Raw genomic sequence first — 14168 nt, 5'->3', positions numbered from 1 at the left:
TCTTGCATTCACCTCCCTAACAACCCCATCCTTAAACAAATTAAACAACCATGGAGACATCATGCACCCCTGCTGCAAACCAACATTCACTGGGAACCAATCCCTTTCCTCTCTTCCTACTTGTACACATGTCTTACATCCTCAATAAAAATTTTCACTGCGTCTAGCAACTAACCTCCCACACCATATACTCTTAATGCCTTCCACAGAGCATCTCTATCAACTCTATCATATGCCTTCTCCAGATCCATAAATGCTGCATACAAGTCCATTTGCTTTTCTAAGTATTTCTCACATACATTCTTCAGAGCAAACACCTGATCCACACATCCTCTACCATTTCTGAAACCACATTGCTCGTCCCTAATCTGATGCTCTGTACATGACTTTACCCTCTCAATCATTATCCTCCCATATAATTTCCCAGGAATACTCAACAAACTTATACCTCTGTAATTTGAACGGTCACCTTTATTCCCTTTGCCTTTGTACATTGGCACTATGCATGTATTCTGCCAATCCTCAGGCACTTCACCATGAGCCATACATACATGCATTGAATATCCTCACCAACCAGTCAACAACACAGTCACCCCCTTTTTTAATATTTTCCTCTGCAGTGCCATCCAAACCTGCTGCCTTGCTGGCTTTCATCTTCTGCAAAGCTTTACCAAACCATTCTCCCTGACCCTCTCATTTCGCACACCACCTCGACCTAAACACCCCATATCTGCCACTCTATCATCTAACACATTCAATAAACCTTCAAAATACTCACTCCATTTCCTTCTCACATCACCACTACTTGTTTTTACCTACCCATTAACCCCCTTCACTGATGTTCCTATTTGTTCTCTTGTCTTACGCACTTTACTTACCTCCTCCCAGAACATCTTTTTATTCTTCCTATAATTTAATGATGCTCTCTCACCCAAACTCTCATTTGCCCTCTTTTTCACCTCTTGCACCTTTCTCTTGACCTCTTGCCTCTTTCTTTCATACATCTCCCAGTCATTTGCACTATTTCCCCTGCAAAATTTGTCCAAATGCCTCTCTCTTCTCTTTCATTTTTTTTAATTCATGTATTGCATAAATACAAAAGTGGTTGTGTCCCTTGCTTCAAATTAATTTTGTTAGTGATTGATGCTGTAAATGTGTAGCAGTAGAATTGGTTGTTCATATTATATGAGCTCTGAGTTAGCAGTTATCAGATAAAGTACAGTATAATGTTATTTATTTTACAGTGCTCCCAGATGTCTCCTTATGTAGTACAATTATGAATGAGAGTGGATTGCCAAAGATATCACATATCAATGAGACAGTACAAATGGATACAACAGCATTTGGAAAGAGGGATTCAATCTCTGATGATAGAGGTGAGTTTTTAAATGGAATTTCCTTAATTTGTTTTTGATTTTATATGTTTTATTTTATTTTCGTTCAATGAGTGTTTATGTATATGGGAATGAACTGATGCAGTTTACTTCAAGACACTTAACTGCTCTGATTTTCCTGCAGCCCTTCCTCTCATCCTCCCTCCATGTATCTCCCCTTTGTTCTTTGCCACACCACACTCCAGTTATCTCCTTATAAATTATTTTCCCAGTTATTGTCAGTAGTGATTTTTTTGAAACTATGAATGTTGGAGTGCAGCTAATGAGGGAGCATGCCACTTGTAACTGATTGTCCTCATATTTAGGAGAAACAGTTTAGTTACCATGAGGGGCAGGACTTTACTTTTGTGTGTCATCAAGTAAGGGTTAAGGCTGCGTGAGGTCTTACCTCCTTCCGTCCTAAGTACATCCACCTTCCCAGAACACTGTAGGCCATGGCTACATTACATCTTGAACACTCAATAGGTGGTTCTCTGATAGAGACTGAAAATGCAGATAACAAAAAAAAAAAAAAGAAAAAAGAAAAGAAAAAATCAGTGAAAGACAGACTATCTAGAGAAGCCACCCAGTGATGAGCAGTTCTGAATTAGACATTTATAGAATGCTAGAGACCTACATCTCAGGAGTAGAGAGTAGGGAAGAATGCCATGTATTCATGTTTTTACCTTTTATTTCCTCACAGTGAGATAAGTGTAGGATACAAGTAAAAACTTTCATGGGCTAATAAAAGGCGGGGTACTTGTTCACATGTAAGTAATGCACATGTGCAAGTAGGAAAGGGTGGGGGGGTGAATGGCCCCAGGTGAAGGTTGATCTGTGTCAGGGGTGTGTGATGCCACTGAAGCTGTTTGGTCTGTTTATGGATGTGGTGATGAGGGACTGAATACATGGGTTTTGGGGAGATGGGCAACACTGCAGTCTTTCAAGGGTGGGTGGACCTGGAAGATGAGTCAGTTTACTGTTTACTGATGTCTTGGCACTGGTGACAGCTTCGAGTTTGAAATTGCTGAAGTTGGTTATGCTGAGCATGCGTATATTATTGCTGAGTTGTATTGTGGTGTTTTCAAATTGAACAGAGGGGAAACAAATTACTTTTGGTTAGAAATACAGGGAGAAATTACATTTTATCACTATTAGCTTTACTAGGTTATAGATTTTCCTTTCTGAAATGCTGCTCAGGTCTGATTAGAAAAAGGAATTATATTAAGTATGAGGAAGAGAACAATTATAAGGAAGTGGAAGGAAGGGAAAGTGAGGTGAGGTGTGTAGAGTAGAATCATTAGCATATAATTGAATAAGGCTGGAAGTTGTAGAGAGAGGATCATTTATTTAGAAAATAAAGGCAGCAGATGATAGGACAGATCCCTGAGAAATACCTTTGTTATTAGGGTGGGAGGGGGAGTCTCTCCATCAGTGCTTACTTCAGAGAAACATCTAGAGAGGAAACCATGAATTGGTAAGCAGAGAGAAGCAGAAAATCAATGGGAGGGAGTTTAGAAAGGAAAGAGCTACATCACACATTGTCAGATGTCTTTTTTTTCTTTCTTTTGTAGAGAGAGAGATGTTGAGGGCATGACAAAAGGTTTGCCATTGCTGAGAGAGGAGGACCAGAAGTAAGTCACATTGGAGAGAAGATCACTGATGGGTTTAGCTCTGCAAGCTCCATATTTGTGATTAGCATTTGAAAATGTGAGAGTGAAGAAGAGTTTGAAACACACTAGAAAGAGTAGAACTGAGAGCAATGGGGTAACAGTTGTGGGGATTAGAGTGGTGTCCTCCCTTAGGGATGGGATGCAGCATGGCATGCTTCCAAGAGGAAAAAAAAAGTTTGGGTTTTTAGATAGGTACACTGGTCAAGGAAGGATCAAACTAACTCACTGGCACAATCCTTCCGAACTAGAGGATGTGTGCTATGTAAGCCATACACCTTGTCCATCTGAGGCTGGGAGAATACTAGGAAGACCCGGTGTGAGGTAAATGTGGGAGATGGTATAGGTTCCATGGAAGGAGATGGTGGCATAGTATTAAAAGCAAAATCGTTCATTGTTGAATTGGAAGAAAATATTGTGTAAAGATAGTAACTCTGTCAGTTGGAGTGTTAACTGTAGGTTGATCAGTTTGGAAGGCAAGTGAAAATGTTGAATTGCAGAACTTATTGGAGATTTTTTTGTTGGGAACCAAAATGATTTACTAGTTGAAGTATTCAAGCCACCACACTTTTGTTACATGAAAGTGTGCTTAACTTTATAAAGAACAGCTTTGCAGTGATTCCAAGCAGATATGAAAGTGGAATTGGATTTCAGTGGAAGGAAAGAACTTCATGGTTCAATACGTGCAGATATTGATGTGACAGTCTTTAGAGCAGAATTAGTCAACCATTACTTGGGAAAGAAAGATTTGTTTGATGGGATATAGGTCTTCATCCTTGCCAGAAGAGCATCTGCAGTGTGTTCAGCACAACATGAAGCATCCTAGCAAAGCTAAAGAAGCAATACCCTTCAGCCATTCAGGGATGACAATAACTGATTTATCCATAAGTGCCAGACTTAGATTTTTGAGGGGGACGGGAAAGGTATAGGGTGGGCATACCCAGTTAGAAGAGATTGAAATAGAATTGTAGTTAGGGTATCCTAAGGGTGCAGAAATAATGTAAGTATATTGATAAGGCTCAAAAGTAAAGTAGAGATCATGTATTTTGTAATAATGGTCATGACAGTTGAAGCTAATGCTAAATGTTCCAGATTGCTCATTAGGGAAAAACAAAGGCCTTGGCTCCCCTAGGATCATCCAGAGTTGAACCTAACCAATCCTTATGATATATACTGAAATCCCATGCAAAGAGGGTCTCAGCACTCTGATGTGAAGAAAGCAGAAATTCATGGCAGGAAGTCAAATAGTCAAAAAGTTGTATATGATTTGAGAAACTGGGTAGGAATTAAGTCATATGGCATCAAAGTAAGGAGACTAGATCCATGAGGGGTGCAGGGGGTGTTTTTGTCTCACAGTAGTGGGGAAGTGTCATCAGAAAATAGGTTTCAAAGAGAGTGATCAGGGAAATGAGTGGAGATGGTGTTCCACAGAGGGAAGGTTAGTTTAGATACCACAAATGTTGCAGAAACAATAAGGAAAGAACCAGGTGTGGGAGCTGTGTCTGGAAGAATGGAGTAGGTCTCAGTTGCTTAGTATCACTTAAGGTAGTTCTAGGAACCATCCAGCCCTCCAATACTAGTTGGGCTATTCTGATTCGACACCGAAGTATAAGGAAAAAGTTGTACTCTAGTGATTTTTGAAAAAAATTTTGAGTGGATAATGAAAGGGTGTCTGTGTTATGAGTTGTTAAGTGTTGTGTCAGAGGTGGAGAGGGTGTGATTTTCCACACATTTTTCTGCTCACATGCAAGTTTGGCTAAAAGGCTAAGAAACATTCACTTGGGCCAGAGTTCTGGGTATGTAACACACAGCACAGTAAAAGAACTCAGACTCATCAATGTGAACTCTCCCCTAATTAAAGTTATTTGACTTGGTAAGTTGTTTATCTGTTGCAAAGGTAATGTTGTACTTTAGTTCGGTAATAGTTGATTTTACAAGTGGTTTATCAGTCAAAAAGGTTATTCATTTATTTATTATACTTTGTAGCTGTCTCCCATGTTAGCAAGGTAGCGCAAGGAAACAGACAAAAGAATGGCCCAACCCACCCAAATACACATGTATATACATACACGTCCACACACACACATATACATGCCTGTACATCTCAACGTATCCATATATATACACACACACAGACATATACATATATACACATGTACATAATTCATACTGTCTGCCCTTATTCATTCCCATTTCCACCCCACCACACATGAAATGAAAACCCCCTCCCCTCGCATGTGCGCAAGGTAGCGCTAGGAAAAGACATCAAAGGCCACGTTCGTTCACACTCAGTCTCTAGCTGTCATGTATAATGCACCGAAACCACAGCTCCCTTTCCACATCCAGGCCCCACAAAACTTTCCATGGTTTACCCCAGACACTTCACATGCCGTGGTTCAATCCATTGACAGCACGTCGACCCCGGTATACCACATCGTTCCAATTCAATCTGTTCCTTCCATGCCTTTCACCCTTCTGCATTTTCAGGCCCTGATCACGCAAAATCATTTTCACTCCATCTTTCCACCTCCAATTTGGTGTCCCACTTTTACTCATTCCCTCCACCTCTGACACATATATCCTCTTTGTCATTCTTTCCTCACTCATTCTCTCCATGTGACCAAACCATTTCAAAACACCCTCTTCTGCTCTCTCAACCACACTCTTTTTATTAACACTTATCTCTCTGGTGAAGAGCTTGTAGATTTATGTGCTGAAAAAGGACTGATGATTGGGAATACCTGGTTTAAAAAGCGAGATATGCATAAGTATACTTATGTAAGTAGGAGAGATGGCCAGAGAGCGTTATTGGATTACGTGTTAATTGACAGGCGTGCGAAAGAGAGACTTTTAGATGTTAATGTGCTGAGAGGTGCAACTGGAGGGTTGTCTGATCATTATCTTGTGGAGGCTAAGGTGAAGATTTGTATGGGTTTTCAGAAAAGAAGAGTGAATGTTGGGGTGAAGAGGGTGGTGAGAGTAAGTGAGCTTGAGAAGGAGACCTGTGTGAGGAAGTACCAGGAGAGACTGAGTACAGAATGGAAAAAGGTGAGAACAATGGAAGCAAGGGGAGTGGGGGAGGAATGGGATGTATTTAGGGAATCAGTGATGGATTGCGCAAAAGATGCTTGTGGCATGAGAAGAGTGGGAGGTGGGTTGATTAGAAAGGGTAGTGAGTGGTGGGATGAAGAAGTAAGAGTATTAGTGAAAGAGAAGAGAGAGGCATTTGGACGATTTTTGCAGGGAAAAAAATGCAATTGAGTGGGAGATGTATAAAAGAAAGAGACAGGAGGTCAAGAGAAAGGTGCAAGAGGTGAAAAAAAGGGCAAATGAGAGTTGGGGTGAGAGAGTATCATTAAATTTTAGGGAGAATAAAAAGATGTTCTGGAAGGAGGTAAATAAAGTGCGTAAGACAAGGGAGCAAATGGGAACATCAGTGAAGGGCGCAAATGGGGAGGTGATAACAAGTAGTGGTGATGTGAGAAGGAGATGGAGTGAGTATTTTGAAGGTTTGCTGAATGTGTTTGATGATAGAGTGGCAGATATAGGGTGTTTTGGTCGAGATGGTGTGCAAAGTGAGAGGGTTAGGGAAAATGATTTGGTAAACAGAGAAGAGGTAGTGAAAGCTTTGCGGAAGATGAAAGCCGGCAAGGCAGCAGGTTTGGATGGTATTGCAGTGGAATTTATTAAAAAAGGGGGTGACTGTATTGTTGACTGGTTGGTAAGGTTATTTAATGTATGTATGACTCATGGTGAGGTGCCTGAGGATTGGCGGAATGCGTGCATAGTGCCATTGTACAAAGGCAAAGGGGATAAGAGTGAGTGCTCAAATTACAGAGGTATAAGTTTGTTGAGTATTCCTGGTAAATTATATGGGAGGGTATTGATTGAGAGGGTGAAGGCATGTACAGAGCATCAGATTGGGGAAGAGCAATGTGGTTTCAGAAGTGGTAGAGGATGTGTGGATCAGGTGTTTGCTTTGAAGAATGTATGTGAGAAATACTTAGAAAAGCAAATGGATTTGTATGTAGCATTTATGGATCTGGAGAAGGCATATGATAGAGTTGATAGAGATGCTCTGTGGAAGGTATTAAGAATATATGGTGTGGGAGGAAAGTTGTTAGAAGTAGTGAAAAGTTTTTATCGAGGATGTAAGGCATGTGTACGTGTAGGAAGAGAGGAAAGTGATTGGTTCTCAGTGAATGTAGGTTTGCGGCAGGGGTGTGTGATGTCTCCATGGTTGTTTAATTTGTTTATGGATGGGGTTGTTAGGGAGGTAAATGCAAGAGTTTTGGAAAGAGGGGCAAGTATGAAGTCTGTTGGGGATGAGAGAGCTTGGGAAGTGAGTCAGTTGTTGTTCGCTGATGATACAGCGCTGGTGGCTGATTCATGTGAGAAACTGCAGAAGCTGGTGACTGAGTTTGGTAAAGTGTGTGGAAGAAGAAAGTTAAGAGTAAATGTGAATAAGAGCAAGGTTATTAGGTACAGTAGGGTTGAGGGACAAGTCAATTGGGAGGTGAGTTTGAATGGAGAAAAACTGGAGGAAGTGAAGTGTTTTAGATATCTGGGAGTGGATCTGGCAGCGGATGGAACCATGGAAGCGGAAGTGGATCATAGGGTGGGGGAGGGGGCGAAAATTCTGGGGGCCTTGAAGAATGTGTGGAAGTCGAGAACATTATCTCGGAAAGCAAAAATGGGTATGTTTGAAGGAATATTGGTTCCAACAATGTTGTATTGTTGCGAGGCGTGGGCTATGGATAGAGTTGTGCGCAGGAGCGATGGATGTGCTGGAAATGAGATGTTTGAGGACAATGTGTGGTGTGAGGTGGTTTGATCGAGTGAGTAACGTAAGGGTAAGAGAGATGTGTGGAAATAAAAAGAGCGTGGTTGAGAGAGCAGAAGAGGGTGTTTTGAAGTGGTTTGGGCACATGGAGAGGATGAGTGAGGAAAGATTGACCAAGAGGATATATGTGTCGGAGGTGGAGGGAGCAAGGAGAAGAGGGAGACCAAATTGGAGGTGGAAAGATGGAGTGAAAAAGATTTTGTGTGATCGGGGCCTGAACATGCAGGAGGGTGAAAGGAGGGCAAGGAATAGAGTGAATTGGAGCGATGTGGTATACCGGGGTTGACGTGCTGTCAGTGGATTGAATCAGGGCATGTGAAGCGTCTGGGGTAAACCATGGAAAGCTGTGTAGGTATGTATATTTGTGTGTGTGGACGTATGTATATACATGTGTATGGGGGGGGGTTGGGCCATTTCTTTCGTCTGTTTCCTTGCGCTACCTCGCAAACGCGGGAGACAGCGACAAAGTATAAAAAAAAAAAAAAAAATCTCTGACCCTTTCATTACTTACTTGATCAAACCACCTTACAGCACATATTGTCCTCAAACATCTCATTTCCAACACATCCATCTTCCTCCGCACAACTCTATCTATAGCCTACGCCTCGCAACCATATAACATCGTTGGAACCACTATTCCTTCAAACATACCCATTTTTGCTTTCCAAGATAACGTTCTTGACTTCCACACATTTTTCAACACTCCCAAAACTTTTGCCCCTTCCCCAACCCTATGATTCACTTCTATTTCCATGGTTCCATCTGCTGCCAAATCCACTCCCAGATATCTAAAACACTTCACTTCCTCCAGTTTTTCTCCATTCAAACTAACCTCCCAATTGACTTGACCCGTCAACCCTACTGTACCTAATAACCTTACTCTTACTCACATTTACTCTCAACTTTCTTCTTTCAAACACTTTACCAAACTCAGTCACCAGCTTCTGCAGTTTCTCACATGAATCTGACACCAGCGCTGTATCATCAGCGAACAACAACTGACTCACTTCCCAAGCTCTCTCATCCACAACAGACTGCATACTTGCCCCTCTTTCCAAAACTCTTGCATTCACCTCCCTAACGACCCCATCCATAAACAAATTTAACAACCATGGAGACATCACGCACCCCTGCCGCAAACCAACATTCACTGAGAACCAGTCACTTTCCTCTCTTCCTACACGTACACATGCCTTACATCCTCGATAAAAACTTTTCACTGCTTCTGACAACTTACCTCCCACACCATATATTCTTAATACCTTCCACAGAGCATCTCTATCAACTCTATCAGAAGCCTTCTTCAGATCCACAAATGCTACGTACAAATCCACTTGCTTTACTAAGCATTTCTCACATACATTCTTCAAAGCAAACACCTGATCCACACATTCTCTACCCCTTCTGAAACCACACTGCTTTTCCCCAATCTGATGCTCTGTACATGCCTTCACCCTCAATCAATGCCCTCCCATATAATTTCCCAGGAATACTCAACAAACTTATACTTCTGTAATTTGAGCACTCACTTTTATCCCCTTTGCCTTTGTACAATGGCACTATGCATGCATTCTGCCAGTCCTCAGGCATCTCACCATGAGTCATGCATACATTGAATAACCTTACCAACCAGTCAACAATACAGTCACCCCCTTTTTAATAAATTCCAGTGCAAATCTATCCAAACTCAGTGCCTTGCTGGATTTCATCTTCCGCAAAGCTTTTACTACCTCTTCTCTGTTTACCAAATCATTCTCCCTAACCCTCTCACTTTGCACACCACCTCAACCAAAACGACCTATATCTGCCACTGTATCATCAAACACATTTAACAAACCTTCAAAATACTCACTCCATCTCTTCTCACATCACCACTACTTGTTATCACCTCCCCATTAGCCCCCCTTCACTGATGTTCCCATTTGTTCCCTTGTCTTACACACTTTATTTACCTCCTTCCAAAACATCTTTTTATTCTCCCTAAAATTTAATGATACTCTCTCACCCCAACTATCATTTGCCCTCTATTTCACCTCTTGCACTGTTCTCTTGACCTCCTGCAAAGGAAACTTTAGTAACCCACTCTATGGGGTGACATTAACATGATATTGATGTATGATCATGTGTGAGAAGGATGAAGTAATTTTTCATTGAGTTTTCTAATTGCAGTGATTGATTTTTTATTATCTTTATTTTCATTATTATTATTAGTGTCAATATTATTATTCCTTTTTTCACCTCTTGCACCTTTCTCTTGACCTCCTGTCTCTTTCTTTTATACATCTCCCACTCAATTGCATTTTTTCCCTGCAAAAATCGTCCAAATGCCTCTCTCTTCTCTTTCACTAATACTCTTACTCTTCATCCCACCACTCACTACCCTTTCTAATCAACCCACCTCCCACTCTTCTCATGCCACAAGCATCTTTTGCGCAATCCATCACTGATTCCCTAAATACATCCCATTCCTCCCCCACTCCCCTTACTTCCATTGTTCTCACCTTTTTCCATTCTGTACTCAGTCTCTCCTGGTACTTCCTCACACAAGTCTCCTTCCCAAGCTCGCTTACTCTCACCACCCTCTTCACCCCAACATTCACTCTTCTTTTCTGAAAACCCATACAAATCTTCACCTTAGCCTCCACAAGATAATGATCAGACATCCCTCCAGTTGCACCTCTCAGCACATTAACATCCAAAAGTCTCTCTTTCACACACCTGTCAATTAACACGTAATCCAATAACGCTCTCTGGCCATCTCTCCTACTTACATAAGTATACTTATGTATATCTCGCTTTTTAAACCAGGTATTCCCAATCATCAGTCCTTTTTCAGCACATAAATCTACAAGCTCTTCACCATTTCCATTTACAACACTGAACACCCCATGTATACCAATTATTCCCTCAACTGCCACATTACTCACCTTTGCATTCAAATCATCCATCACTATAACCCGGTCTCGTGCATCAAAACCACTAACACACTCATTCAGCTGCTCCCAAAACACTTGCCTCTCATGATCTTTCTTCTCATGCCCAAGTGCATATGCACCAATAATCACCCATCTCTCTCCATCAACTTTCAGTTTTACCCATATTAATCTAGAATTTACTTTCTTACATTCTGTCACATACTCCCACAACTCCTGTTTCAGGAGGTGAAAAAAAGGGCAAATGAGAGTTGGGGTGAGAGAGTATCTTTAAATTTTAGGGAGAATAAAAAGATGTTCTGGAAGGAGGTAAATAAAGTGCGTAAGACAAGGGAGCAAATGGGAACTTCAGTGAAGGGCGCAAATGGTGAGGTGATAACAAGTAGTGGTGATGTGAGAAGGAGATGGAGTGAGTATTTTGAAGGTTTGTTGAATGTGTTTGATGATAGAGTGGCAGATATAGGGTGTTTTGGTCGAGGTGGTGTGCAAAGTGAGAGGGTTAGGGAAAATGATTTGGTAAACAGAGAAGAGGTAGTAAAAGCATTGCGGAAGATGAAAGCCGGCAAGGCAGCAGGTTTGGATGGTATTGCAGTGGAATTTATTAAAAAAGGGGGTGACTGTATTGTTGACTGGTTGGTAAGGTTATTTAATGTATGTATGACTCATGGTGAGGTGCCTGAGGATTGGCGGAATGCGTGCATAGTGCCATTGTACAAAGGCAAAGGGGATAAGAGTGAGTGCTTAAATTACAGAGGTATAAGTTTGTTGAGTATTCCTGGTAAATTATATGGGAGGGTATTGATTGAGAGGGTGAAGGCATGTACAGAGCATCAGATTGGGGAAGAGCAGTGTGGTTTCAGAAGTGGTAGAGGATGTGTGGATCAGGTGTTTGCTTTGAAGAATGTATGTGAGAAATACTTAGAAAAGCAAATGGATTTGTATGTAGCATTTATGGATCTGGAGAAGGCATATGATAGAGTTGATAGAGATACTCTGTGGAAGGTATTAAGAATATATGGTGTGGGAGGCAAGTTGTTAGAAGCAGTGAGAAGTTTTTATCGAGGATGTAAGGCATGTGTACATGTAGGAAGAGAGGAAAGTGATTGGTTCTCAGTGAATGTAGGTTTGCGGCAGGGGTGTGTGATGTCTCCATGGTTGTTTAATTTGTTTATGGATGGGGTTGTTAGGGAGGTGAATGCAAGAGTTTTGGAAAGAGGGGCAAGTATGAAGTCTGTTGTGGATGAGAGAGCTTGGGAAGTGAGTCAGTTGTTGTTCGATGATGATACAGCGCTGGTGGCTGATTCATGTGAGAAACTGCAGAAGCTGGTGACTGAGTTTGGTAAAGTGTGTGAAAGAAGAAAGTTAAGAGTAAATGTGAATAAGAGCAAGGTTATTAGGTACAGTAGGGTTGAGGGTCAAGTCAATTGGGAGGTGAGTTTGAATGGAGAAAAACTGGAGGAAGTGAAGTGTTTTAGATATCTGGGAGTGGATCTGGCAGCGGATGGAACCATGGAAGCGGAAGTGGATCATAGGGTGGGGGAGGGGGCGAAAATTCTGGGAGCCTTGAAGAATGTGTGGAAGTCGAGAACATTATCTCGGAAAGCAAAAATGGGTATGTTTGAAGGAATAGTGGTTCCAACAATGTTGTATGGTTGCGAGGCGTGGGCTATGGATAGAGTTGTGCGCAGGAGGATGGATGTGCTGGAAATGAGATGTTTGAGGACAATGTGTGGTGTGAGGTGGTTTGATCGAGTAAGTAACGTAAGGGTAAGAGAGATGTGTGGAAATAAAAAGAGCGTGGTTGAGAGAGCAGAAGAGGGTGTTTTGAAATGGTTTGGGCACATGGAGAGAATGAGTGAGGAAAGATTGACCAAGAGGATATATGTGTCGGAGGTGGAGGGAACGAGGAGAAGAGGGAGACCAAATTGGAGGTGGAAAGATGGAGTGAAAAAGATTTTGTGTGATCGGGGCCTGAACATGCAGGAGGGTGAAAGGAGGGCAAGGAATAGAGTGAATTGGAGCGATGTGGTATACCGGGGTTGACTTGCTGTCAGTGGATTGAATCAAGGCATGTGAAGCATCTGGGGTAAACCATGGAAAGCTGTATAGGTATGTATATTTGCGTGTGTGGACGTATGCATATACATGTGTATGGGGGTGGGTTGGGCCATTTCTTTCGTCTGTTTCCTTGCGCTACCTCGCAAACGCAGGAGACAGCGACAAAGCAAAAAAAAAAAAAAATATTATTCCTGAAACAGGAGTGGTGGGAGTATGTGATAGATTAAGAAAGTAAACTCTAGATTGATATGGGTAAAACTGAAAGTTGATGGAGAGAGATGGGTGATTATTGGTGCATATGCACCTGGGCATGAGAAGAAAGATCATGAGAGGCAAGTGTTTTGGGAGCAGCTGAATGAGTGTGTTAGTGGTTTTGATGCACGAGACTGGGTTATAGTGATGGGTGATTTGAATACAAAGGTGAGTAATGTGGCAGTTGAGGGAATAATTGGTATACATGGGGTGTTCAGTGTTGTAAATGGAAATGGTGAAGAGCTTGTAGATTTATGTGCTGAAAATGGACTGGTGATCGGGAATACCTGGTTTAAAAAGAGAGATATACACAAGTATACGTATGTAAGTAGGAGAGATGGCCAGAGAGCGTTATTGGATTACATGTTAATTGATAGGCGCGTGAAAGAGAGACCTTTGGATGTTAATGTGCTGAGAGGTGCAACTGGAGGGATGTCTGATCATTATCTTGTGGAGGCGAAGGTGAAGATTTGTAGAGGTTTTCAGAAAAGAAGAGAGAATGTTGGGATGAAGAAAGTGGTGAGAGTAAGTGAGCTTGGAAAGGAGACTTGTGTGAGTAAGTACCAGGAGAGACTGAATACAGAATGGAAAAAGGTGAAAACAAAGGAGGTAAGGGGAGTGGGGGAGGAAATGGAATGTATTTAGGGAAGCAGTGATGGCTTGTGCAAAAGATGCTTGTGGCATGAGAAGCGTGGGAGATGGGCAGATTAGAAAGGGTAGTGAGTGGTGGGATGAAGAAGTAAGATTGTTAGTGATAGAGAAGAGAGAGGCATTTGGATAATTTTTGCTGGGAAATAATGGAAATGAGTGGGAGATGTATAAAAGAATGAGGCAGGAGGTCAAGAGAAGTGTGCAACAGGTGAAAATGAGGGCAAATGAGAGTTGGGTGAGAGAGTATCATTAAATTTTAGGGAGAATGAATAGATGTTTTGGAAGGAGGTAAATAAAGTGCGTAAGACAAGGGAACAAATGGGAACTTCAGTGAAGGGGGCAATAGGGAGGTGATAAAAAGTTGTGGTGATGTGAGGAGATGGAGTGA

General features: G+C 41.7%; 1 protein-coding gene across 9 annotated transcripts in view; it reads left to right on the top strand.

The window, feature by feature from the left end:
- Positions 1-14168, top strand: part of LOC139747272 (DNA topoisomerase 2-binding protein 1-like) — a 688948-nt gene that overhangs the window by 120171 nt on the left and 554609 nt on the right. For all 9 annotated transcript variants that reach the window (XM_071659369.1, XM_071659371.1, XM_071659377.1 and 6 more), the window contains exon 6: positions 1245-1376. In XM_071659369.1, coding sequence (XP_071515470.1) covers positions 1245-1376 — 132 coding nt within the window. The remainder of the gene's footprint in view (positions 1-1244; positions 1377-14168) is intronic.

The sequence above is a fragment of the Panulirus ornatus genome, chromosome 68 (assembly GCF_036320965.1).
Source record: "Panulirus ornatus isolate Po-2019 chromosome 68, ASM3632096v1, whole genome shotgun sequence".
Taxonomy (NCBI): domain Eukaryota; kingdom Metazoa; phylum Arthropoda; class Malacostraca; order Decapoda; family Palinuridae; genus Panulirus; species Panulirus ornatus.
The sequence above is the reverse complement of the archived record's forward strand: the minus strand, read 5'-3'. Positions and strand labels throughout refer to the sequence as shown.